General features: G+C 42.3%; 1 protein-coding gene across 2 annotated transcripts in view; it reads right to left on the bottom strand.

The window, feature by feature from the left end:
- Window positions 1-5,856: 5,856 nt before the first annotated feature.
- Window positions 5,857-27,634, bottom strand: part of COLQ (collagen like tail subunit of asymmetric acetylcholinesterase) — a 39,502-nt gene continuing 17,724 nt past the window's right edge. The window contains exons 5-17 of one of the 2 annotated variants that reach the window (XM_042043514.1): window positions 27,387-27,413; window positions 25,942-26,013; window positions 23,517-23,579; window positions 22,572-22,598; window positions 21,899-21,943; window positions 21,137-21,172; window positions 20,147-20,227; window positions 16,857-16,953; window positions 14,978-15,117; window positions 12,097-12,216; window positions 11,380-11,500; window positions 9,086-9,188; window positions 5,857-7,096 (exon numbers count right to left, since the gene is read on the bottom strand). In XM_042043514.1, the coding sequence (XP_041899448.1) occupies window positions 7,027-7,096; window positions 9,086-9,188; window positions 11,380-11,500; window positions 12,097-12,216; window positions 14,978-15,117; window positions 16,857-16,953; window positions 20,147-20,227; window positions 21,137-21,172; window positions 21,899-21,943; window positions 22,572-22,598; window positions 23,517-23,579; window positions 25,942-26,013; window positions 27,387-27,413 (1,002 nt within the window). In that variant the 3' untranslated portion in view covers window positions 5,857-7,026. The remainder of the gene's footprint in view (window positions 7,097-9,085; window positions 9,189-11,379; window positions 11,501-12,096; window positions 12,217-14,977; window positions 15,118-16,856; window positions 16,954-20,146; window positions 20,228-21,136; window positions 21,173-21,898; window positions 21,944-22,571; window positions 22,599-23,516; window positions 23,580-25,941; window positions 26,014-27,386; window positions 27,414-27,634) is intronic. The other variant, XM_042043515.1, reaches the window with a different exon arrangement.

The raw sequence follows: 27,634 nt of genomic DNA, 5'->3' as shown, positions 1-27,634 counted from the left end.
GTACAGGGAGAGCAGGGGGTTTCCCTTGCAAATGGCCTGACAGATACTTGACTGCTGAATGCGAGAGGAATAAACACATTATTTGCATGTCCTTAGGGCTCGGTTCTTGCTTGCCAATACCCAGTGCAAACTCTCTGATGCCAAGCTGTTTGTTCCATAGGCCAATCGCGGCAGTTTAATCCTCCCTGCCACGTGGTTACTCCCTGATAAACCTACAGGACATAACTGTTTATCAAATAATCCGATAGTATGGAGCAGAGGACAAATATTTGACATCTTTAAGTTAGCGTAAGAGCTCGGTCTCAGGCAGCATAAAGCAGAGCTTGCTGACCCCAGGCAGCAGCAGGTACAGCTCTTGGAGCTTTATTTAGAAGCTGTAATCCCGCAGCCTTTCACACCAGACATTGTCTTGCTCAAAAAGTCCTGGCACAGTGCAAGCCTCTCTGCCCTTCACTGTGCCCACCAAGACCAGCAAGATTACCAGCTTTTCCCCACTGGTCCCACGCTTCTGTTTTGGGGCTGCTGCTGGGTTTGACAACCAATCTCTGCTCAAATGAGAGCAAAAGAGTAACTTGTCACTACAGCCACCTCGTGTATTATGATGGTTTATCTGAATGTACGGTGGCATCACACTTTAAACTCAGCATTTTATTGTATTTCACAACCAGTCTCCCTGTGGATCTTGGCCCATAATACACACATTTCAACCAGTCACTTCTGGACATTTCAATTGCCTGAACTGTTCTGTTTATCACCTCTAATCACTCATCCTCCTCTTTAAATCTGGTAACAACTCAAAACCTGAGCAGTCCTCAGTGTTCTCTTTCTTGGCACATGCTGTCCTCAGAGCAGTAGTGCCAGGTAGGTAAAATGTCAAACCCAGTGGAAATGTGTAAAAGAAATTACTTTCCTGTGAAGCATCAGGGTTGCCAGGCTCCTCTGTATTTCCGTTTGTCCATCAAATAACCTCCGAGAGGAAGGCATGGGAAGCACCAAACATAACCTGTCCCAAATGTCTGACTGGCTCAGCACAGCCTCTCCCAACTCATGCATGATGAGTTTCACAGGGATACATGGCTAATTGAAAATGAGGAGGGCAGGGAGCAATGGTACCTCTTCTCTTCCAAACAAGATTAGTCACTGAAGAATTTCTGGGATCCCATGAAGGGTTTGGGGAACAGGTGGGGTTCTGGAGCAGTTCTCTGCTTGCTCCACCAAATTGGGGATGTTCTGGTTAGGAAGGCAAAGGAAAATAAGTGCTACATGCCTGCATTTCCATGTTGTAAGTCAGCACTCAGTAGTGGTTCAGTGGGAATTCCACTGTGTGTCTCTTCCTCCCAGGAGAGTGACAGTGAATAACGATCAACACCCACCCCCCTGTTTGCCCTACAGAGGATGCTACGGACCCTGACAGGGCTCTGACTCCTCTTCAAGATGAATACTGAAAGCTTCCTCCACACCTGGCACAAGGGTCAAAGACATCTTGCCATGGGCTTGAATTTAATGCTGATGTCAGTTTGTTCACTTATTAAATGGTGACACTTTAGAGCAGCTAAGAGAGGGTCATCGGTTGCCAAGTTTCTAAATGTACTAAGCATGCTGCTGTGTGAGTAGGTTAATGTTACCTCCTCTTCCTCCTGGCTGATTTATTGTGCCATTAACTCAGATTCCTGCTCTGTCAAAGCTCTGTGTTTGTGTTATCACATACAGGCAGGCTCCCAGCTGCACCTGCAAAACAGCTCAGGGAGTGCTTTGTCCTTTCCTGTGTCCTGCAGGAGATACCACCAGAAGCATTAACCCTGGGGACAGCACTGCACACAGCTTTTCCCAAAGAACAGGAGATTCTCCAATACACATGTGATGCCCCACATGGACATGAGGCCCCATCCCACCCCAGCCACACTGGCCAGAGTGGCTCCTGCTCCCACCAATCCCTTGGCTTTGCTATCAGTGGCTTTGATGGGTTCAGCTCCATCATTCTCCTTCCCCCTCCTTTCCAAAAAAATCCTGAGCAGAACTCCATGCAGGAGGGCTACTTGCTCAGTAGTGTGTGGGAAGGCTGCAGCAAAATACATGTGTTTAAACCCTCTTCTCTCTCACTGGAGAAGATTATGCATCCAAACTGGACCCTCCCTCAGACGCTCGGGGAAACTGTCAGAGTGAATTAAAAGATACAGAAGGCCAGGGCTATAACTCAGTGCCTTTTAAGTGCCAGGATTTTGTGGGGGACAGAGGGAGGGAAGTAGCCACTAATGTAATTTCCATGAGGAGTACACTCCTCTAATGTAATTTGGCCTGGCTACCTTTGAAATGCAGCCTTCCCTGGCTGGGATGGTTCAGGGCCATGGTCCTAAATGCCCCAGTAATTACTGATACAATGAAAGCATGTGCCCGGGCTTTGCTCTGGCCTTTTCAACCCTGGACTGACACCAGCTTTCTGCATAGGGTACATTTCCGGGCATGTAACTGGACACATTAATATTGTGGGGGTTTTTCACTGACTATGTTCATTAAAGACACAAATGGCTCATTTACTCAGGCTTTGTTCCTTTTTTCTCTTTGGTTAAAGTCTGGCAGTGCTCTAATGGTCTACAAGTTATATAGCCTCTTACCAGATTAATAAGCATCAGTTACTCTGATCCAAATTCCTGATCCAAATTTTACATTCACCAGTTGTCTGTGCTGTTGCCAGTGCCTTAATGTTGCCTGTAGCAGAGTTCAATAGCCCGTGATTCTGTGCTTTCCTTGCAAGGGAATGGTTTCCAGGGAAGGGACCCTTGCTTCAACATATCCATTTCCTTAGGCAAAAGCTGTCAGAGAAAGAACTTGAAAGTCTATCAGAAAGTGCTCTCTTTGCCTCACCCTTTGTGAATTTAAACATGATTTTTCCAACAGCTTTTTAAAGATCTCCTTGCAGCATTGTGCGTGATAGACTTAAATATCATCAAAGAACCACAGCACAGCACTGATTTCCTTCTCTTGGGTTTATTTTGGTCATCTTTTTAAAATACATCTCCTGAGTGTATGTGGCTGCCAAGTCTATTGAATTGTCCCCAAAAGCTGCTAACTGGGGACTTATTACTGTTATTCCTCATAAACAGCTGGTGCTCAAGGACAGTGACTGTTCTTGGGCACTTGCAGTTTAAGGATAACCACCAATCCCCTCTCTCTTGTACAAGTGAGTGGGGCTGAAGTGGGAGATGCACCCTACAATTTTCAGAAGGTAAGAACCATGACCAAAGGTGCTTTGCTGTGATATATGCAGGGCTGTCACAAGCAGAAGATGTTAGAAAAGGGATGGCGTGAGACTGAAAGAGAAGCTGATGAAACCCGGCAGAGCAGCAAGGGTGTTGCAGAGTTTTCAGGAGGCTTCAAAGGATATGAACTTTGGTGCCTTTAGAGGAAATAAGAAAGAAGGAGATGACGTGCATGGCCAGATTTATGGCCAAGGACAGCCTTTACAGCTATGATTTTGAATGGTTTGAAGGGAAGAGGGAAATGACGTAGGCATTTGGGTGCCAGCAAGGTGAGTGTCACAGAAGCTGAGTTTTTAGAAAGGACAGGCAGAAAACAGACTCACTCATTCTCTGTCTGTCAATACACTTCCTTTTCCCCTGGGGACAGCAGCACTGCCCATCTCTGGAATGCCCTGTTATACATGGAAGCCTTGGGACAACAGACTCACAGGTTGCTACTGCAAGGCAGGGCCCTCTTCTCGAAGCCTGGGTGCCAGTTTCTGGGAGCGTCCAAATCCCAGGTGCCAACACCACCATTCCCATTGTCCACCAGCACCCGAGGCTGTTGCTTTCTGGTTGGCAGCCATCAGCTCAGCCTCTGATACAAAATTACATAGCGGCCAGTAAATACATTATCAGGTAGCAGGAGGGGGTAATCCCCCAAACCACAGCCCAAAGCCTTATTAAAAACAAGTACATTGCAGATTCCAGCCAGGAATCAATGGAAGTGGAGCTGTTCTGCCCATGGTGTGTTGCAGGGGTCAGTTTGGGAAACAGGCAGCGGAAAGCCCAGGAGCAGGAATGCACAGTCACACTCCCAGGCTGTGCGCGCGTCATTGTGCCCACACAGAACCAGATCCCATGGCAGGCAGGGACAGGCAGCAGGCATGGGAAAAGAGGGGTTTTTTCCCTCCCCAGCATCTTAAACTAGGTACTTATATTTAAAAAACCTGTTGTTAAACCCAAAATTAAATAAGTGAAAGTAAGGACATAGGGGAACTAAGGTAGCATGATTTATTGACATGAGCTGCTAGTATAGGCAGTAGGTAATTACATATATTTAATTGTATATTAAGTGCAAGCCGGATTTTTTGTATACATTAATACAGTGCATGGCATACTGCTTTGTACTTGCCTAGAGTTGCATACTAATCATTAGAAAACTCTCCCACAAGCATTTGCTGCTACAAAAGTCCAATGAGCTGAAATGTTCCAATTAACTTTTGAACCAGTCTTGGCACAATGTGTTAAGAAGCTCAGAGAAGGAGGGAAGACAATTTGCAGCAGACCAGGCACAACCCAGATGAAGAATACCCAATTAATGATAAATCAGGTATGTCAGAAATGAGGGCAAAGGATTTATTTTGCACCATTTTAAATCATATATATTCTATACCTTGCTTGGTGTCTTTTTCATGCTTTATCAGCTGAGGGAACCAAGACAGTAACAGTAGTATGAAACTTTTGTTTTGTTTCCTTATATTTTACATTGCTTTGTCCATTTAAAATCCACGCTTTGTAAGTGTTCTCAGACTGACCAGACTGATAGGCCCCTTTCTGAGCATGTGCAGCACAGTACAGTTTTACTTGGGTGATCACATCTTCTGTTTACATATTCTATGATCCATGCACGTAGCTTTGTTATTCCAATGTCCTTCAGAGGTAGGAGATTTTAATTCAAAATGATTCGACTGAAAACTGAAGGTGAAAGGCCACTGGAATTACCAAGTTTCTCGGAGACTCCAGCCTTTTGGGAGGTTGAGATTAATTCCTTGGAGAAGGTGAGTAGTTAGATGAAGTGTCTCCAAGCCCGAGGGATAGTAACACCCAGCAGATGCTGCCACAGGCTCAGCCGGAGGGATGGCCAGCAGGACATGCTGCTGGGAGCGTGTCTGTCCTCGAGAGCCTCCCAGCAACCCTACACCTGCTCCTCGTGGTGTGATGCTGCTGGAACCTGCTGCTTGCACAAGCACAGGAAATTAAAAGGCAGCTGTGCTAGTGCCCAGATTTCCAGAGTTTGTGGCAATTTTCTTGCTCCAGTGGTTCCTTGACCTTTTATTAAGACCTCAGTTAAAAAAAAAAAAAAAAAAAAATTAAACTGTTGAAATGGGCTACAAATGCTGGTGGCTTGGCTTCATAGCAACATAAATAGCCCAGGTAAGTGATAGTCATGAAGAGTACACGAATTTTCTTTCTTTTTTTGTTGTTAACTGTTGATTTCCAATATCACTTTATACATGCATATGTTAAAGTCTTCTGGCAGGTGGTAAAAGTTGCATGTATTTCTTGATTGCCTTAATGCATTATCATTACACCACAACGTCCACCTTTATTTAACCTCTACAGAAGTGCCAGTGTCAGTGCAGCTGTTGCAGCGCTGTCACCAGCACAGATAACTCACACATTTCACACAGTCCTGTACAACATTTACCACAAAGCAGAAAAGAGTGGCTTGTATGAAAACAAAGCCTAGTGTTAAGGCTTTTAGTCCTGAATTCTGCACATTCTTTGTTTCATTTTCTGTTGTAGACTCTTTGTCACATAACATTTAATATGCTTTCCATATGAAATTGGCTCTTCACTACTTGCTAATAAATAAGTGTATAATTACCCTTGCTAATAAATAAGTGTATAATTACTCTGACTCCAATCAGAGCTGATATAGTTGAGCAACCTTCCCAAAAAAACAAAACCCACATGTACAGTGCACAGCACGACTGAGCATCCATAAACACACTACTCCGAGGTCTGATTTACGGCGACACAAAAGTGAGCGTGCACACTGGGGTACATGGCAGCAGAAAGTGGCAGAGGGGGAGGGAGGACAGGGTGTAACTGGGAATTGAATGATGATGGTCAGGTGGACAAGGGGTTGCACATGTAAAGACCTTCCAGTGTGGACACCAGAGTGAAGACAATGTGTACACGGCCATGGTTTCAGGCAGGGAACCGATGCTGTCCCAGCCCCTTGGGGTCAGGCAGAGCCCAGCCAGCTCAGCACAGAGGAGAAAAATATGGAAATATGTTCCTTCTTTATCTTCCCTCCTTGTCTGATTTTCTCCTGGGAGAGAACTTCTTGGCTATTTCACAGTCTATTTGTCCAGTTTGTCCTTTGTACTGTGTTTTGCAGGCCTCCTGTGACTGCTTGTAGTGCACAGACACACACAGACAACGCCTTGGCCTGAAGGTGATGTTAACAAGCTTGTTTGGCTGATTTGCTGATTCTGAAAGAACTTTAACTCCTTTGACCAATGAAGGAGTATTGGTAACCTTATTGTTGCTGAAGTAATCTCTTGTGGATACAGCACTTGCTAAGTTCACATTGCAATAAAGGGAAAGTCCCTCTAAACACCGCATCCAAGATACGCTTTGTGTTTATGCAGAGAAGGGTTAAAGACAAAACCCCTGAAGAGAGTATATTTGGGTTTAACAGTGTTAAGTGGAGGTAATTGTTACACAATATTCCTGGTTAATGGAACTCAGCTTCCAGTAGTTTAATGTTGCTTTTATGATTGAGAGCAAGTTGCCATCCTCAGCCACATGAAAATCTCACTGGCTCACACTGTTTGACATCTATTTCTCTATTAAGACAGGATGCAGTGGTCCTATTTTTCCCTATCTCACAAATTTATAAAAAAAATCTCAAAATGGCCATCAGCAGCATGACGTGTGTCTTTGTTTGTTCTCACAGAGGTGGGTGGGGTGTTTTTTGTCCCAGTCCTTCTTGGATAGGTGATAGAGTAGCACCTAGCACCCGCTACACGTGGGATGCTACCCGCCTCCACTCCCCTCATGTGAAGTATCGACACTGTGTGGAGTCAATGTAGCAGTAGGAAGTGCATCGCAATTTTCCATAAGACCTAGAATAAAAGAGAATATCTCAGTTTCAAAGCATGGTATAGTTCACTTATAGGTTTTCTGGATGTAACTCTCCATAGGAGCGAAGAACCTCAGAATATACACATGCAACAACATATGGGAAACAAAACTGGAGGGCAATTTTCATCAGTACTCAAGTGTGTTCTCCTTTATCAGCAAAAGAGGAGTCCAGGAGAAACTGTGAGTGAAGACTTAACTCCCCATAATGTCAGTTAAAAAAACTAAAATCCCTATTGGCAGCAGGACTAGAGCATTTCGTGGGGGTGGATGCAAAAGGCCCTGGCACTCACCCATGGGAGCTGTGGAACGAAATATCTGATGGTCTGAGTTAAGTGTTCTTCCAGTTACTCCCAACAGCTTCAGCAGGCGTGACTGTGTCTGTCCTTTAACTTATTTCTCACGTTCTTGAAATAATGAGTGACACATTCCCACATTTGAAATAATTTTTTAAAAAAGTAAATTGAAGAGTCCTTGCAAAATAAGGAAAAACAGAGATTTTGTCTTTCTACTGACTTAAACTGAGCTGCAGTGACTCTACCTACTGAAGACTTCACCAGAGTTGTTAATAAGAATTTAAATGAGTTTTTAATGCTGGCATGTCTAAACGAATAGCCCATCCACAGCATCAAGCTGTGGACTAAGCAGCTTTAAAACTATGTCCTTGGATAACCCACATTCTCAGACCAACATAAAATCTGAAGAGAAGGTGTGTGAAATAGGAGGAGGGATCTGTGGGCTGGAAAGAGTAAAAATGGGAAAATCAGTTGCAACAGAATTCTTGGAGGAAAGGTTACTTTGGGGTAAAACTCCCATGGGAGTGCCATACTCACATACTCAGCCCACTTTACTCATGATTCACAGCTTTTTCTTTAGTTTGGCAGATAATTTGCAGACTACACACAAAAATAAAAGATCTCAGTCGCTCTTCACAACTTGAATATACACACAAAGTGAAATTTATAAAATTTTCCTCAGTCTTTTGTGGTGCTATCTTTGGCACCAAACTTCAGACTCTTAGAAAGGAATAGTTCTTACAGTAGAAAACAGCTCCACACTGTCTGAAGATGAGGTCTCTGTAAAGTGCTTCAGGTTTGTCAGGTTTACTGGTCTGGATTTTAGTAATCTCTTACACCGGGAGTGCTCCAACAATTACAGTGGAGGGATTAGCACAGCATTCGATTTACAAAGACGTCCTGTGGTTTCTTATTCCTGTCAATTAGCACATTATTGTTCCCTGAATGATGAGGCCTCTGCGCATAATTTAATTTGCAAATTAAATGTTTCCTGTTAGCCAGTAACAATACCTGACAGCTAAATAGAGGTGCTGCTGTAGGAGGCAAAACGCTGACCAGAGGAAGCTGCCTAAACTAAGGCAGAGAAAGCAAGTCAACAATAAGCAGATGTTTAAAATGAAGGAGGTTGCTAAGCAGATGCAAGGCTTTGCATCTGCTGGTGAATGAATTTCCTGCGCCTTGGAAAAGCTGACAGATGACTGCTTGATTCAGAACCGAATACGCCCCTAGAGTACCCATTAACGGGAAAGGCAGCAGGAGGTCGGCAGGAGCCTGTGCTTTGGTTGCTGTGGATTTTCTCCTTCAGTGTGATCATCTTCTCATGGCCTTTCCTACTCTTCTTATGTCATGGCTGGACATTTAAGGAAATATTGGCAAGAAATGGGCAAACATAGGTCTATGTGACCTTCATTTGATTTGTGCAGTAAGAGGCATGTACTTCTTACAGAGAAATGAGATCTGCCCCTTAAAGTCAATGATATGCAGAAATAATTTGATAGACTCTTTCTTCCCTGCTACTTGCAGTGGTCCCAGTAGAACAAGCTTTAAGTGTAGTGAGGTTCCTCTGTTTTAAAGCTGGCAAAGAGAAAAAAGAAAGGAAAAACACATACACACACACCCCCCAAACAAACCAACCAAAAGCCCACCAAACCAAAGTGAAGACCTCCTCTTACATACCCAGGAAGGTATGTTCTACATGTCAAATATCCAAAATCCGCCCCATCGCAGTCTTCAACCCCCTCATGCTTGTAGCCATCTCCGCAGTAAGCACGGCGGCACCCTGGTGAAAAACAAAGAAACAAATATCTTCCAGGCACTTCATATGTAAAAGAAACAGGTAAAGAAAGTGGAACTAGATTTTTAAGGGTTAAGTATAAAACAAGATATTTTGGGGAGGGCATTCTGTAAGGGCTGTCTTAGGAGGAGCAGTACTCTTCACTGCAAAGAATGTACTTGTTTTAGCCCCATTTCAATGACCAAGGGAAAGAATGGATAAATACTAAAAATAATTACTACCGAATCTCTAATTACTTGCTCTAAAAATTATTACTGCCATAGATAATTACTATAAAAACAAGTTAAAGGAAACATAAAATACAGTTAACATAAATGGCCTGGGGAGGTCACAATCTCAAAAAAATACTCTTAGATCTTTAAGTCATTTGAAATTCCTAGCCTAGACCTTTACCTAATTCTGTGCAGCATCTATGTTTGTCTGCTATGAGTTGCCACATACAAATGGAATTATGCAGCCTGTCTATAAAAAAAAGGTATATGATGGTTGCCAAAAATGTGTTTTTCCCATTGCTGACTGCTACTGACTTGAGCATGAGTGGGACTTGTCACAATTTTTCATGGTGACTGACGTGTAGGCTGCAGTAATTTGTGGGTTTGTTTGCCATTTTAGCAATTGGACTTTGATTTTGGTATCTTCAGCATATTGAGAATGACTTTCTAACATGAACAAATTGATTTAGTTAAAATCCCTTTGACATCTTCTCAGATAATCCACTGGTGTTAAGCAAAGGATTAAACAGACACTCTGGAATAGGGAGTTTGTAAGAGGCTAAAGTGGGTTGTTTACAAATAGAAATGATTAATTAATTGCACCAAGGATGTGTTTGTCAGAAATTGATGCTTCTAAGACCAACAAGTCTATTTTACAATAAAATCCATTTAACACTTGGCTAGCCTTTTCCTTTTGGTTCGGTCACAGGAGAAGAATGATGACAATGTGCTCATTTCCAAGTAACTCAGTGTTGACTCCCTGGGTCACATCAGTGTCAGAAATGTATGAATTGCAAGGCCTCCATTGACCTGAAGCTTTGCCCAGAGCATAGCACAGAGAACATGATGTGCCCTCAGACATACAGCGTATAATTTTGCAGGCACTAGAAATAATAAAGACTATTTTCCTGCATGGTTGTTCCCCACGGTTGATTGCAAATTCTAATTGAATCATTTTCTCATGTCTGGAGACAGGAGAGATCATGCTGTCTCTCTGGAGTACTCTGCAGTCAGGCAAGCTTAGAGGAGCTTTTATTTATGTCTCCCTAGACCTGTTGAGACTGAATTGCCTTTGAAATCTCTTTCCTGTTGTCATTGAGAAGCTGACTGGGATTCCTAAGTTATAAGGGGAAGGGTGGTGATGGACAGGTGGATGGAGAAACTTGCATGGGGCATGGCTGCATAGACACCATTTTCAAAAATGGAGTGATATATAAATGAAGAATTGCATCTTTCAGTGTTGGGTGACACTTCTGAAATGTGATGGAGCATCCCTTTGCTAGGAACAGCAGAGTACCAAACCTGCTGTGTGGAGATGGTATAGAGCTGTGCTCTGGGGAAGGATTCAAGCCATAAAAGTAACTGAGAGGGAGAAGTGAAGGTTGCCACAGGCGCTTGAACGCTTGTATGCTCTTTGCTATCCAAAATCAGTAGACATGAATTAAATGTTGTATAAATCTAATAGTGAAGGTAGTGGGTAGACACCTATCCCTATTCGTTATCCCTAAGTGAATAACGAAATTCAAAGTGGTGTTTCTGGACTCAGGATCTATTTTACCATAAGAAACAGCCAGCATCAGTGTCTATCCCAAGGGCTGTGCTGCACTGCAAAGATGTGCTACAGCTTTTAGACAGAGAGCTGGTAGCCCCCAGGAAAGGTGTGTGAGTAAACCAGCTGCTGGATGTGGCCCCCAAAATGCAGTGGTTTGGCTCTGACTCAGCCAGTGAGCACTTCATGAGAAGTGCTGTTGTCACCTCTGCCCTGTGCTAGTGTGTGCCATCCACATGCACGAAGGCCTCAGTTTTCACCCTGTGCCCCTTGTGCCTCCCTTTCCCTGTGCCTGCACTTGATCCACAAACCACACCAGCTCTCCTTGTGTGATTTAGACAGCAGTGTACCCTGTGGTACAACTAATGCACCTTCCCTGGTAGAAAGAAGCCACTCCTGCTGCACTGTAACTTACGTATACAGTCGTCAGTCACCACTGCATTGCCGTCGTCGCACTCTTCCCCATCCTGCACGATCCCGTCTCCACAGGTACCCCCATCCTCCAAGCGGTAATCCATGGGATAGAAAGGGGTGAGCTGACCAAGAAAACACACAGTGGTTACTGAACCAGACCAGCAGCAGCCTGGCTAGCAAGCAGAGGTGAAGGGCTCTGGGGGGCAGATCCCACAACCAGGTTTTTATGTCTTGTTATTTGTTGGTCAGAGGGTTTATACAGAGTCTGATCCAAGGTTTAGCAGACACAAGAAGGATCCTGCTGCTAATTTCAGCAGGACTCAGCTCCTTGGAGCAAGAAGGAAATATGTGAGTTTGGTTTGAAGGGTTTTTGTTCTGCAGCTTTGTACCCTGGTGAGTTTTGCCTTATTTTGTATTAAATAAAAACTCTCTTTACTACCGTAATTCCCTGAGCTCTGCTCCAGTTTGCTCACAGTGGAACCTGGTTAACAGGGAGGTTAGCAAAACCTGCACCACTGCTGAGTTAATGCCTCAGTAGTTAAGACTCCTGTGAACAAAATTCAGAGAAATATGTACAATTGTGGCAGTGTTCAAAAATGAGCTTTTCCCCCATTTGCTTAATTGATTCTGTATGACACCTTAAGTACAGAAGTATGTTCTGTATTTCAAAATGAAACATACACTCACGAATTTTCTGAGACCACAGTCATATTTTCACCTGGACTGGCAGCCATCCAAAGGTATCCTTGAAATACAAAGATCTCTGATCTCTTCTAAAAGCTAAGGCATTTTTGGTGTTTAACTGGTCCAATTCTTCTTGATTATTCACCACAAATATCTGGGGCACAGAAAAAGAGGTGATTGGTAATTTTTTCAAGAAGCCTTTTGGAGTGTCACAGAATCTAGTTTCGCCATATGTATCTTCAAATAGGTAAATAATCACACAGAAAAATGGTTTAGTTGTCTTCAGAAACAGAGGAGGTGAGAACCTGCACCCACGGAAAGAATGGTGCTTCATGAGCACCTAACTATGGCTCCAATGGCCCCTATTTTGAAATGCACATCCACAGATAAAAATCATACAAATACTGGTGCACAATCACTGCTGAGAAGAACTTTCTGGTGTTCAAATGGTTTGATGCTGAAACAAGTGCAAAATCCAAATAGGCATAAGTGCTTTTTGTGGATTGACTATAACTTTTTAGGCACGTTTGTGGCTACAAAATAAATAATGCATGGCTCAATACAACCTTCACTTAACTTTTACCACTTTGTGCTTTCTTTAGACTTAAATGGCACTAAAATGCATGTTTCTTTATATGCATACACTACGGTCTAAAGCCAAGTCTTCAATTACACTGAAAAAAAAATTTAGTTCAAATGGTAAAATTAGGACAAGCTGCTCTCTTACCCATTTTTTTATTGTCTTGATCAATGAAATTGGATGTAAGAGGCATTAGGAAATAATCTCTTCCTTCAGCATCTTAATCTATTTAATTTTTGCAAGATTCAAGCCATTTTTAAATTAAGAAAAAGCAAACAGAGTGCTTCTGAGCAAAATGGATTTAGGGCTGAGTCTGATTCTCACCAGCATAAACAGAATTGGCTCTTTTAAAAACAAGTTACCCTGAAATTTTTACATAGTAGAATATTCCCATAACCCTGGACAAAGGCCATTTTCATTAAGGAAGCATTGAATAAAAATGCCTTCAGCTTGACTGAAAGAAAGCAAGGGAACAGGATGCCAGTACAGAACTGATTCTGTAATTGTGTTCAGGAGCTCATGGCCCTGCCCCAGAGCTCCAATTTCTCTTGAAATCAATAGCAGAACTGTGCTGTCTCAACTGATATCAGCCTTTGAAATTACACAAGATTGAAAAAAGCGAATGAATCTAAGCCAGTGACAGAAAAACAGCACTTTGTTCCCCAGCCTCTGCCCTCCTCTGGCTGTGCTGGCACTGGAGGAGCAACTGGGTGCAGTGGGTGATGGTGCTGAGGATGTGCTGCTTTGGCAAACCTCAGGGCCAGGGCAGAGAGCACCATCTCTGGATCTTTTCCATGTGCAGCTATAGAACCATGACAAGAGCTGACAAGTGGTCCAAGACAGGCTTCAAAGCTGCTACATGGGGATCTGAACAGAATAAACAACAGTGATGTTTAAGCTCCTGCTCTTTACACTTGAGGGAGTAAAACAAATGGGGCAGGCAGGAAAACAAGGACTGCTGCTCTGGAAGTGCTTCATTTCCAGAGCTAAGCCTTGCCTTTTTGCCATCCCACGTTCCTGGCAACAAAATGGCACTTGGGGGCTCCTAGGGACAGTGTATGGTATTTTAGATGCTTACACACTCATTGCTATCTTTTAAGATCGGGTATGAAACTGTGCCTGATGGAGAAGGAGGGTAATAAGACCTACACATTTTAGTGTGAGCCTTATACTTTTTCCTGTGAGTTCTCCAGGCTGCAAAGCACATGATGTCTTTTTGCATGCAGTGTGATGTGAAATGCACCTTTATTTCAGCACATTCATCTCTCACCAGTATGTTTTAAAAACAGCAGGAGCGTTTTTCCTAATGCAACACAGCTAGGGATGAGTGAGCAGCTGACACAGCTCACAAGACTTGCAACACACTTGTGCAAAAGGCTGAGCTCAATGACCCAGTTTAATGGGCAGTGTTGTGAGTGTGTCCCTTCCACACACTGTAACAGCTTTCTGACAGTGTGATAGATGGGGCTTTAACAAAGCTGATTGCTGCTTATTGACATTCAGAGACTGCCAGACACGGCTCCATTTCCACTTGCGTGAGTGGAGTGGCTGGGCTGTGCTAGCACACAGCAGCAAGGTAGCATCTGCATTGCTGACTAAGGGCTACAGTGTACGGAATAATAAGGCAGAGCCCAGCAGAAGGAAAAGTACATAAAAAGTAGTTACAAAGCCCAAAGAAATCAGTGATGAAAAGTTGCTAGGTCACATTTCACCAGGGCCTTGTCCTTTATTTTGTCCAATTTGCTCATAAAAATGCTTTCAAGGCTAGAGATGAGAATGAGCTATATCATGTGTACTATTAGCAATACAATGTGTCTGCAGACAGGAGCCCAGACACCTGATTCTCATGGTTTGTGGAAACTCCTGTTCGGTTCAAGGTTGAGGGTGTGTGCTTTGGGAGAAAGTTCTATTGTATATGTGAAATGCTTGACCACAATATTCAATTCTGAAATCACTGTCTTAAAAAAAACCAAGAAAGAGATGCTTACTTTACTGACCAATCTAAAATGCATTTTGATTTAATGAAATAAAAAGAACAAAAGATTATATATATACAGTAGTAGATGAAAGACAGCATCCTCAGGCTTGAAAAAGGTTTCCAAATACTTGCTGCCTTGCTGATGTTTTGAAACAGCTGCACTTCAGCACATCAATCACACAACTATCTATGAGACTGAACTTTTTTTCACCAGCTGGATCTCAGAGGTTTTGGGTACTAGAAATCACACATTGCCCATATATCTTCCTATTAAATAAAAAAATTAGTGAGTACCACATCTCTTGTAGTAAAAGCACTTAAGAACTGCTCACATCCCCTCCCAGAAAACCTGCTTACCGCGGGAACTTTTGGGTAGCTGTGTCCAAACACAGATTCCTCATATGATGGGTTACTCATATGTTGTGGGGTTCTGCAGAGACATCTCCCTGGAGGCCCTGGAAGTCCTCGTTCTCCCTTTGGTCCTATTGCAAATTGCCCTGGGAAGCAGAGTACCAGGTTGCCTGGTTACGAAGTTACTACACAACACACAAACACAGCCTTAGTGGGAAAAGTACAGGCCAGGTGGAGATATGCATTTACCCAAGTTTCCAGATAGGCACATCTCCCACCAAATCCACTGGGAACCGAAGGGTTACCAGAAACACTAATTCAGGAGAAAGATGCCAGGTTTTTACCACAGTTGTATTGTTTCAGATCGCCTTTTGAATTTTTCTACCCGTTTTATAGAGGAAGAGAGAGACCATTTGCTTAGAATAAATGTCAGCCTGTTTGAAGCTACAGAAATTCAGGACAGGATGAACACACAGATCACTCTACAGCACCTATGCACCAAGTTTTGTGGAGTCATTCTCTGTATGCATCTACAACACACTGGACTTGTGCCTTTGTACAACCACTTGAGCAATGCTGTTTCACAGGTTTCTGTACAGCAAAACACAACTAAAAATACAGGAGGTTTTTTATGTTTTAATTAAACATTTAAAAAAAATACTGCTTTTTGACTTTTAAAATTTGGCAAGGATGTGCTGCTCTGCAAATTTAGACAATGAGCCAGTATGTTCATTCTGCAAGCAGTGGAGTCATTACAGAAATGTCTTTTAGGATCAGAATTAATATTCTAGAGGAAAATTATTAGCAACCCTGACACACAAACTTTCTGTGGATGGAATAAAGCCTTTAAAAAGTAATCTCAAGGTCCTGGCTGCCTTCCCATCAGCATGGTGAAAATTCTGCCTTCTGAAAGCTTCCAGCTAATTTACTCAAGCAAATATGCTTCTTAATGGGAGGCATATGTGAAAACTCTGAAGCTGTGTCCAGCTTCACAGATGTTCCATTTCCCCACCACCACAAGAAGAGACCTCCTGTCCACTGATGTAAGCAAGGGAAGAAAAAGGGAAAGCAAAATGGAAGGGGACATTGAAGAGATTGGCTGCAGTACAAACAGCTGTTGTACCTTTGAAGCAATAGTAAGGTTTTGCTTTTCTTTCCAGATACTTTAGTTTATATCCAGGGTGAGAAACCCTACCTGAGGCTTCACTGCCACTGTGCATTGTGGGTCATGTATTGTCCTTCATGTCCACGTTTGGACCCACAAGCTGACCAGGGTTCATGTGCATGCACAGCTCTGATGCTGTACAATTACCAGTTATTACAAGGTTTTCCTCATGATTTCTACAACACACACGATTTCAGTGAACATAGATCTCAAGCACTTAATTATATAGAGAGTTTTTCTCCACTGCTCTTTTTTCCCTGAGTCCTTTCACTTCCATTCTCTTCCCTTCTTTCCTTAATGCCACTGTAACTTGGATCTCATCTGTTTTTCTCTTGCAGAGCTGCACAAGGTGAGCATTTTCCAGGATACCTGGAAAAGCAGACCTTTGATGATGGAGATTACCTAGTCTCTCTGAGGCCACCAGATGGCTTTTCATTATCCCCATCTACAAAAATCCCTCAGGGACCACATAGGCTTTACTTTTGGTTTTATTTGAAACATAAAAAGCCATAAAGTAGGCTTTAAAGTAAGGTATAGAGTCCTTATAATGGACAAGGATGGCATAACCTGCCTCCAGGAGAAATCCTCTCCTTGCCATCAATGGAGAAGCAAACAAAGCCCTCCAGCACTTTGTGAAGAGGAGCCTATGTGTGCCTGATGAGTCAGGAGGGGCTGGGGAGCAGGGACACTCTTGGAGACATCACCTCATCTTCTGCTTACCTAATCCTGACGGTCCAGGGGGGCCTGGCTGGCCAACAGGACCAGGCTTACCAGGTGGGCCCATGACACCCGCCGGTCCAACATCTCCCTTGAGTCCCTAGAAAAGAAGTGACATCCATTTACTGACTAAACTATTAGTAACAAACAACCTCTTCCAGCCAACACTGGCTTCCCATTTAAGAAAGCCAAGAGATTTGCCAGAAGAAGCTCGCAGCACAAGCTTCATGGACACCACCTCAGGGAACAGGTGCTCTCCTCTCCTATGTGGAGACAGAAAGGCATGCCCAGGCAGGACTTCTGCTCCCAAATGGGAATGGTCACAGGGATCTGCCCTATGAGGAGTCAGGAATCACCCTGCTCTGACTTCAGTCATTTGATAGCCTTTTTTTAAGGATGAGTTTTTAACCCTTGTAACTCTCTAGGAGTGAGTGCAGCTGAGAAAGAAAGGGGAAAATCACTGAGGAGTTGTCAAGGGCTTCCACAGTGACATTTCCCAGTCTTAGGGTGCAGCCTTTCAGAAGCACACTATTGACTTTGAAGCTCACACTATTTTTAGAAGTGCTTGAGGTGCCTGGATTCCTGTATCTTCTTGACTTTCACCATGGGTGTATCTATGTTAACACATCATCACAAACCAAGTGAGGGCTTGGCTTTACAAGTGCAGGTTAGTGTTTAGCAACAGCATGCTGACAAATGATGTCCCTCTGGCAGCCAAACAAGCAGTCAATGCCTCAAATTTACCTGTGGGAGAGGGGCTTGCACACAGTTACCATGCAATAGCTAATATTCTCTAAAATCAGCTCTAATTTGCCTCATGGGAGCTTGTTCATACAAGCATATCCTTAGGCATTTGGAAGTTTCAACGTAGAACTGTTTGACACCTTCTCATTTTTTGCTCCTGAATTTAATATGGTGACGCTTATTAAAAATAACTATATTTACCTTCCTGCTCATATACTCTCCAAGGCTTGGATTTCTCAGCTTTATATTTCAGAAGTGTATTACATAGCTTAAAGTTTAAGTATCCGACTTGATTTTTATGTAGCAGCACACATTATTTAGCATAATCAAAGTGATGTCTACTACGTAAGCTTTCTTTTAATGACAAAGGAGAATATTTCCTTGAAGATGGTGTAATTCCAGGTTAATGTGTATTCAAAGGCATATGATGAATGGTTGCATGTCTAATTTAAGAGTAGCAAAGCATATATAGTAATACATGCTGAAATGATTGTTGTTATATAATATGTTACATCCCATGGATACGTTTGAATGTCACTTGCACCGTTTCAGCAGAGGAAGGCTGATTTTGCCATGGCCTATAAAGAATTAATTGAATATTTGCTTTGTTTAATCCTATTAGGTAAGTTCTGAGCCATAAAAACATTCCAGGATTTATGTGAATGTCAGTGATGCTGATCTCTAATTACTTCTTACATTACGCAACCCAGAACTAGCAGACCAGGATTTTGTAACCCCAAAGAAGACTGTGGGAAATCTCTTTCCCCCACACAGCAGCAATTTGACAGAGGCAAGGCGGTGCCAGTCGGACGTGTACTGACTGAAAACAAGCTGGTTTTTGTGTCCCCTGCTTTGGAGGAACGATTGCTTAATGCTCTCCTGCTTAGCACTGACGGATTAAATAATAATAGCAAGGGTTGATGTTCAGTATTTCTGCCTTGTTTATTTTTCACATGTGCCCACGCCATTTGGAGAAGCTTTTCCCATTGACAATATTTATATTCATGTTCTTTCTTTCAAAGTAGCATTATCTAAAGCCCTAAGTCATTCCTCCTTCTCAAGACTGAAACCCTAAACTTGGGTTTGCTTAGGGTCAGCTCCCAAGTTATAAAGCTTTGGGTGTTATATCTCAGTTAGCAGCTGTGGGACTGTGACTTGTGACTCCCTCCTCCTGGCTACCTTTTAGGAAGAGCCTGCCCCAGAGGCAGGGAGAGTCGAAGAAGTCAGTGAGCTAATCAAGACGTATCTCAAAATGGAAGTGGAAGTGACACCTGCTTAATTTAGCTGCTTTTATCTAGGCATGTCAGCTGGACCAAGAGACAGGAAATGGCCCCATGCTGGTGGAAACTATCCTCTCAGCTGAACAAACAGCCAGATAGGTACAGTACTTAAAGGTGGCAGCCAGACCCACAGCCTTAAAATGCCACTCCCCAGTTTTTTCAAAGGATTAGAAAAGAAGAAAGGAAATACCAAGCTCACCAGTTACAGAGAGGGAATGATGAATCAATGCTAAGATTGCTTTCAGGGCACCAGAAAGGGGTTTGTGTACTGAGCCTTGGGACTGGAAACACCGATTTAGGGCCAGACTGTAGGTCTTTTAGTCGCATCGATTGTTGCCTTAATTTATGACACACTTATGTCACCACTTTTTTATTAAACCACTGTGTAAGGTGACAACATGTCTAAGGTTGTGCACAGAAGGAGTGCACAGCGTTCAAGCTGCTCTGCAGGCGCTGCGTGTTCTCTTGCCTTATGCTGTGGAAAGATATTCCACAGCACACAGGCAGGATGGATGAGCAGAGTTCACAAAAAAAATAAAGCAAAACCCCTCAAAACCAGCAAAGAGCACACACCAGCTTTTAAAACCTGACAAATCTAGGACAAAAAAACCTTCTTGTTGGTCATCAAGCAGACTTACATTGCACATACCTTCCTTACTTTCCTACCTATTATTTCCTCCCTAACACCCACCCTTTTTTTCCCCACCCTGGCTATTTTATCACTTCAGATATTACCTGTTCTAATCAGAGCAACAGTGAAGCAGGGATGTGCTTCTCCTTGCATAACAAGACTGCAAATAAAATACTTCCAGCTAAGCCCTTACCACTGAAATGCTATAGTGGTGGAGTCAGTATCCAATTTACACACAATTCCTAGTCCTTACAATTCATCTGAATGTCTGAAAATATAGCTCTGCTAGCATAGTTTTGAGCTCTCTAGCCATCAGGTGTGGCTGGGAGCGTAGCTCTATGTTGCTTAGGATTCAAAGGAAGCCTTCAAGGTATGCTCAAATTGTATTAAATGAGCTCATTACCAATCCAGGATAAATACATCTTTTCCCACGCTGCATGAGCAGGGAGCTGAATGCTGCAGACAAGACTCCAGCCCTAAAGCTGAGGCTTTAACTCCTGTGTAGCTTGTGCATGCCTGTGAGGTGTTCCAGGAATTCTGTCCACTCCCTGTGCAATACAGTGCAGGGTACAAGAGCTTAGACCACACAATCACACAGATGCCATGAGCCACAGGAAGAGGAAACACTGTGGTCCTACTTGTTTGCCTCGTTTTCCAGGTCTTCCTATAGGTCCTCTGTATCCTGGTACTCCAGACTGTCCCTTCGGGCCCATCTCTCCCTTGGTGGTTGCAGAGGGAAGGAAGCAGGAGGTGAGTACATGGTTATGCCTCATCCAAGACAACAGATGCACATTGCTTTCATTCACATGATTCCTCTAGATAATTCTGGCACCGTTTCTTTCTTAGAAATCCAAAATTATTATAAAAATATTTTAAAACAAACAAAAAAAACCACCTCACACCATTTACCCACATACCCCTGAAAAATCCTTTCTTAAGGCAGAGGCCAAATGAGATCAGAAACCTGATTAGAGACTTGGAGGGGTGAAGGCTTGAAAAACTCTCTGACCCCTTGGCAATACCTTGCTTTGCTGTTAAGATGCATGTGTGATAAAAATACTTAGGGAAAGGAAGGTGAATTCAGTCATCTTCTAATCTCTTTAGGAGCAACTATTATTTCCTTTTCCTAATTTCAGAGATATGATTTGATTATGTCATGAAATTATCCACCTTTAGGTTTTCCATAAGCCAACATCTGAATCTTGATTGATTTTCAAGTACAGAATAATGATAACATAAAACTGGTCATAGTTACCACTGCTATTTACAGTAGTGCTATTTTGTTTCAGAGTATCAAGAAGGAAATATTTATTAGTTTCAAGTGAATAAAACCCAAGCAATTAGGGCAGTTACAAATCTATAAACAAGAGTTTGGATATGTTAAGCAGGAGGAAGATTATGACTAAACAAACAATCTGGGGGAAAAAGAGAAACAATGGCAAAGAGTTAAATCTGAGAGTTTTCTCCTAAACTAAAAAGCCTAAAGAATTTGATCAAGTCCAGGCAGTGCTGGTCATTGAGTCAAGCAATACCCTCAGTGTCTTATACTTTCCAGGAAGGCCCTGAATCCACTCATTGACCCTGTCTCAGCATTTAACACAACTCCCCAACAAATCATGCCCACTTACTTTTTGTCCCAGCATTCCAGGGAAGCCAATTTCTCCCTACAAAGTCAAAGGAGAAAAATAATCAGAAAATGTGTAGTGATCTTTGACAAAGCAGCACCTTCCTTGGAAGGAAGAGAGCAAGTGCCACGTGTGGATATTGGTTAAAAACTGACTCAGCACTGCAGGTAATGCAGTAGGTGGAGATTTATAAGCAAAATTTTACTATAAAGCTCCTTGTATGGTACCATTACTCCTCTGTCTGATCTTCTGCTGCCAGCTTCTGTTTCTCTGGAAAAACCATCCTGATTGTGCTCTTGTCTGCAGGCAGCTCTGCTACTTGGACAGCTCCCAAACCCTACCTCTGGGAAAGCCATTTCTCCATTTGCACCTAAAGCAGTTTACTTTTCATTTCTTAGGTGAAAGAACCCCCAAGCCATGAACCTCTCCCCCTCTTCCCCTCCTGGTATTATCATACCACCAGCTGAAAGCATTTTGGGAAGCTGCCGTGGTTCTGGACTGCACAGCCCAGGAGGGGCTGGGGTGACCTCCAGGAAAATCCTCCTCTGACCCATCAGTCCCCCTAAGCACTGGGCTGGGGGCACATGGACATGGAGCTGCCCCATGACCCTCACATCAGATGGAACCACTGCTTTCCCTCACCACTCTTGCCCTCTCTGGAAGATGCTTCCAGGCTCCTTTCCTCTATGACCCTACTGTTTTTCCCTGTCAGAAGTACATTTCTCCTCAGATGCACATTCACAGCCATTTGGAAAAGAAAATTACCTGGTCTCCTTTGACTCCTTTGTCACCTCTGTCACCTCTGGATCCCTGAAGAGAGATAACAGGGGAACAACAGCCTAATAACTACCATTTCATGAAGAAGCAAAAAATATTTCTCCTACACAGTGCATTACTGAAGTCAATAGAGTACAGTAATATCTTCAGAGTGAGGTATATGGTTCATTATTGATATCATAACAGAACTGAGGGTAAGGACTGTATGAAAAGGGACTCATTCTCCTCAGACAATTACTTTAAATACATGCTTTCCTGGACATAATACTTTAAAATTTGATATTTTTTTCCCAGTTGGCTTCTTTCTCCAGTTCAGGTCCCACTGTAAAGTCTTAGAGTACAAACTGTCTCAGTGCCAAAGTGTGTATCACCTAACTAAACCAGACCAAAAACTAAAGATTATTTAACCCATGCTGCAGATGGGGAACCTGGAGTGAGTTTCACTGTAGCAACTTGTTCATGAATCTAGAGGATGTAAAACTCACTTCTTCAGCACCCCACCCCAAGCCACAAGACTGTGCTCCTTCTCAATACTTGTTTTCATTTCTCAGTGGGACCCTTAGATTTCATCAAAATTCAATCTTGTTCCTACAGATACTTTTGTTTTTAACATAAGTGTTTCCAAATGTTAAATTATACATTATTCTTTTGTCACACTGACCTTTTCTCCTCTAGTTCCAGGAAAACCCTAAAGGGAATGATAGATATTTTAATGCTTCTCGCTTTCAAGATCACCCAAGAAGCCGGACTTTCAAACTTTGAAGTGAAGAAAAAGAACGAAGCACAAATAATTAATTGCATCAACATGTAAATGCAAATGAATATTTACAGCTCGTAAAATTGCACCAAAACAGAACTGTGAAATATGAATTAAAGGCAAGACAATTCAGCCCAAAAGCCATTATGAAAAAGCCAGGTAAAGCCAGAAGCTTTGATAAAGCTTTGAAACTGAAACAAGTGAAATAAAATGTAACTGAGAGTAAATAAAGCATTAGATGCCACAATTAATAATATAAAATAATTTTAACAATAATCTTCCTCCTCTGTTTAGTTTGTTTGTTTGTTGTTTTTTCCCCCACTGAACATACTTAAGTTATACTTAAGTAATCTAGTGTGATCATTGATATAAAACTGAGTTTCTGTTAAAGAAACATAGAATAAACAAAGGTATTCAGTTCTTCTTTCCAGTCCTTTACTTGAATAAGCTGATTACATAATTTATTTCAACTGTCAGTACATATGTGTAGTTCTAGTAGGGGACCAAAATTATCTCCACAGACTTATGAGGCGAGTGGAAAACATTGCAGACGTGATTTAACGCTGCAGGTATGCTTAAGAACTCCATTTTTCTAGTGGGATTCAATTATATCTGAGCTTGCTTTTAAAATAAATTACAATAATTTATACCAAAGCATTTTTATGAAAAGCCAAAAACACAGCCAAGCCCAACCAGACAGCATAACCTTGCTTGATGTAGAACATATTTTTTAGCTGTATTAGAAAAGATAAATCTTGATAAATGCTTTCAAGAAAATTTGTGAGGGAAGCAGCTGTCAGCAGAGCATTAGAAACCAATGTCTGAAAATGCAGTGTTTGGTTAACAAACCTTGGAGCCCATTGGTCCTCTTGTACCTGGCAATCCCATCACACCCAACTCTCCCTTTTCACCCTAAAGGGGTCAATAAAGAGAGTTATTGAATGTGACTCTGATGAGGTCCTATTTGAATGTCTGACATTTCAGTGGTTCAGGTTTTATGTCAAATAGTTAAACCTGACCTTGGTGTAGCATTGTAGACCAGGGTCTATACTGCAGTTGTATCCTGCCTGAGCCCTCACATGTTATCTTACTCTTCTGTTTGCGCTTTCTTGTGTGGGTAATTTTTGCTTCAGTTTTCCCAGATGTTATTAAAGGACATGCAAGCAAACCACCATCAGCAGTGCATCCTTTTCTGCATGAAGGTGCATTGCCTCTACCCAGCATCACCTCCACTGAGCTGCAGAAAAGAAAGGCATTTTGCTGCATGCCTTGTGGCTTGTGGAGGCATAGTGACTGCTTTTATTGTAGTTCCAAGACACCATGTGCTGAACAGTCATTTGGAGCCAGTAAATCATGAAAAATCTTTACAACCACTTCTCTGGCTGCTGTCAGCTAATTATATCTAGTGTGAAATACAGAGTAGACCCCCAGACATGCAGCAGTGCTACCAGAAGAACACATTTGGCTCTTACTCTCCTTTGGCTTTCACTGTCCAAGAAACAGAGAGGATTTTCCCATTGGCTGCTGCCCCTGCAGAAGTTCAGACAAGACTTGAAGGAATGAAGTAGGAGAAATATGGACTGAGTAAGGCTGTGTCAAAGTAAGAGAAGACAACAAAACCCAGCCAAAGAAATAGCAAATATCCACAGAGGTGGACATGAGTTAAAAAATCCAAACAGCAGCTTGCTGGAGATTTACAGCAAGACAGGGATGCAGCAAATATTTATGGTGAAGAGGAGAATTAGAAGTTTGAGAAGATCAGAGATGGGGAGAAAAGAAAGAAAGACACAACCAACTGAAGTGACCACAGAGATCTTCTGCACTGTATTCAACTGGAGCCTTTGCTGACTGGCAGGAAAATGAAATTTATAAAGACCAGAAGAAATGAAACTGTGAACCTACCTAAAGAACAGAGGGGACCAGTATTAGAAGAGACAATAAAAGCAGAAGAATCATAATCAAACAGCAAGTAGGACTTGCAGTGAAAGTATAGGAAAGAGTATTACTACTGAATATGAGGGATGCTTCCAGGAGTGTGATGAAAAAGCATAGTAGTAGATAGTGGAGTTTAAATCAAAATTAGGAAGACTACATAAAAAAACCTAAACTGTTTATAAGGAAAAGACCAAGTGAATGAGTTTTCTGTCTGCTTTGCTCTCTTCCTTCACTAAGACTATGAGGGAAGGGGTTCACTGAACTTTGCCCTCACTGCTGCTGCTGTGGTAAATCATAACACACAATGCATTTGTGGGGAGAACCATTTCCCATCTCAGTTCAAAGTGAACATCGATTTCTTGTAAGTGCATACTTTCTTGTTGCTTGCCTACATTCCCACATACTAGAAGATATTCTTCATCTGACGTGTCTGTGAACATCTTGAAAGTCTGATTCCCAGATGTGGCTTGAATTCACAAGTCACCTACTACTACTCTTTCAGTATCAAGAGCTACGGCATCACATCCTCTGAGGTGGGGGCATCAACCTTCATAGAGCAAACAGAGAGTCAAAGAGTTACCAGAAAAAGCAGTTTCAAACTAGGCATTTTGTGCAGTCCTTTAGTCTAATGCATCCTAGTTTGAAGAAAAGCAAGTTATCTCAAAAGTTCCAGTAGAACCTCCATAAACCACAGCTCCTATGAAGAGCTCATATCTTTTTCATAAGCCAGTACTCACTAAAGGACTGTCCTGAAGACTTTTTTGTAACAAATGCAGGTGAAGCAGTCACTTTGCAGTAGCAAAGAATGTCATTTCTTCTGCTGTTGGTTAATAAAAATAACAGGAATTAATATTTGTTTGTATGGGAATGAACGTCAAAGATATGATCAGCCATTCTCATGGTTTGTAATCTCTTTCCCCTGATACCAGCCTCGTATTTTCCCTCTGATCACATGAGCTCACAGTACACCTTCAGGCACATGGATCCTCATAAACAATAGTCATAATGATGGCAATCAGTTTAGAAACGCTGATCCGTGTGATTGTGAGACACCGGGGGCTATCAGTGAGCCTTCATTGTATTAATTTTCAATTTCCCTTTGACATGTTTAATCCACATAAGAAGTGCTACAGGGGCTGGGCTGGAGGCAGAGTAACCTAACCCTAGACTGGACAGGCCTTTGCAGAGCAGTGTAAGAGAGGGGACAAGCACAGAGTGTCCTTGCACTGCTGCAGCTTCCCAGCCTCCTGCAAGTTAGCTGTTCAGAGATTTCCCAAGACAACTCTTCTGTTCAAACTGTGATGCTGAACAGTTTGTTCCATGTGAATTTTAGTCTTACCTTCGGTCCCACAGGTCCAGGCCATCCTACTGGTCCTGGCATCCCAGGGACGCCCGGGGGACCTGGTCTACCCTTGAACGGAAAACATTGATTACAATGGTTCACGTAACACCATTCCTACACAGGTCACTACTGCAGACAGGGGATAAAAAGACCTTTGTGTACTTATATCCATACAAATCCAATTTATGTTGAGAGCGGAACCAAATCTTTAAGAAGCTATTCCTATTACTATGGTCCTTATTCTGAACATTCCTATACTGCTAGCTGTAATTGCTCTTTATTAACTACTATATGATAGCAATAACTACGTATGTACATACAGTCATTTATCTGCTTTAATTGCTGCCTGTAAATCACTCTTTGAATATCTCCTAAAGTGCTGCAGATTAATGCTATTCCACTGCATTACTCTGCTAGACAATATGATCTCAGAAATGTCATCATGACATTCAGGGTCACAAGTGAACTCTCACGGGCCAGACAGCTTTTAACAAGAGTTGCACAGTTTTATTTCCAACATGAGCAACTTTTCTTTGAGAACCTACTTGTTCTTGTCAGAAGAGTAAGTGTTGATGTACTGTGTTTAAAGTTTAGCACTTCCTTGTAGGTTGGTGGGTTACTCTCTTGAAGGCATTACTGTTTTGAACCCTTGAATTTATATTAATATTTTTGTTTACTGTAGCGCATTTGAAAATAGATTAAAGAAAATTACCTCTTCTGTTTATGTGTTTTACATTTATTTGAATTACTGATTGGTAGTTGGTGTCAAAATCCTTGGTATATTATTAGAAAGGTGTCAAAATCCTTGGTGTATTATTAGAAGGGTACTTCTTTTCCTAGTTAGTGACCACCCCCTGCATATCTCTGATTTCATCCTGCATTTCTGTCTTCTTTAAAGTTAATTACATTAAATGGATGTACTTAGTGACTGAGATAACGTATTCTGTTTCATCACATGTAGGAGCACATATTTTTGACAATGTATCATGGCTCATATGTCCCCAAGCATAGGATTGTAGTCAGCATATTGCATTGGTGCCAGAGCTCTGGAAGGGTAATCATTAATAGTTTTTCCTCCTTCAGGGGTATCTGGTTGAGTCTTGTTTAGACTTTGGAGGAGTAAATTTTGGAGTAAATTTTGGAGTGATTTTGCTTTTACACCTTTTATGATAGCTCATACAACCTGCTTCTCCTGTCCACACAGACAGTTCAGGTAATGTCCCACTCTTTGGCTTGTCTCCATGCTTTTACTCAGGGAATTTGTCAAATTCAAACCAGCTGGGGCAGCTCTCCAGCCAAACCTCCCTACCATCCACCCTGGGTACCAGTGAGAGAAGCACTAACAGGTTAAACTTCCACATTAGCTAATTTTTATTGAACAGTTGCCTGCACCCCTCCCTGGCAGCTGCTATTAAATATTGGATGGATTTCCTTGTTCATACCTTTCTTCCAGGCCTGCCAATCTCCCCCTGTCAGAGAAAGGAATATGTCAGTCTTGTAGGCACCACAGGAAGCACAAGGGCTCTTAAGTCAATGCATCAATGCATTTCTATTAAAAAACAAACAAACAAACAAGCAAATCCATAACCCCATCCCCAAGAAAACAAATAAATACCACCAAACAAAACACTGTGAATCTCTTCACAGTGCTCAAGACTTCGGTTACAGAGGTAAAATGAGAAGAATTTCT

Source organism: Corvus kubaryi, unplaced genomic scaffold (genome assembly GCF_017639235.1).
Source record: "Corvus kubaryi isolate FWS band 111438036 unplaced genomic scaffold, C.kubaryi_AGA036_p1.0 37398, whole genome shotgun sequence".
Classification (NCBI taxonomy): Eukaryota; Metazoa; Chordata; class Aves; order Passeriformes; family Corvidae; genus Corvus; species Corvus kubaryi.
Note: the sequence above shows the minus strand (reverse complement) of the source record. Positions and strands in the feature narration are given on the sequence as shown.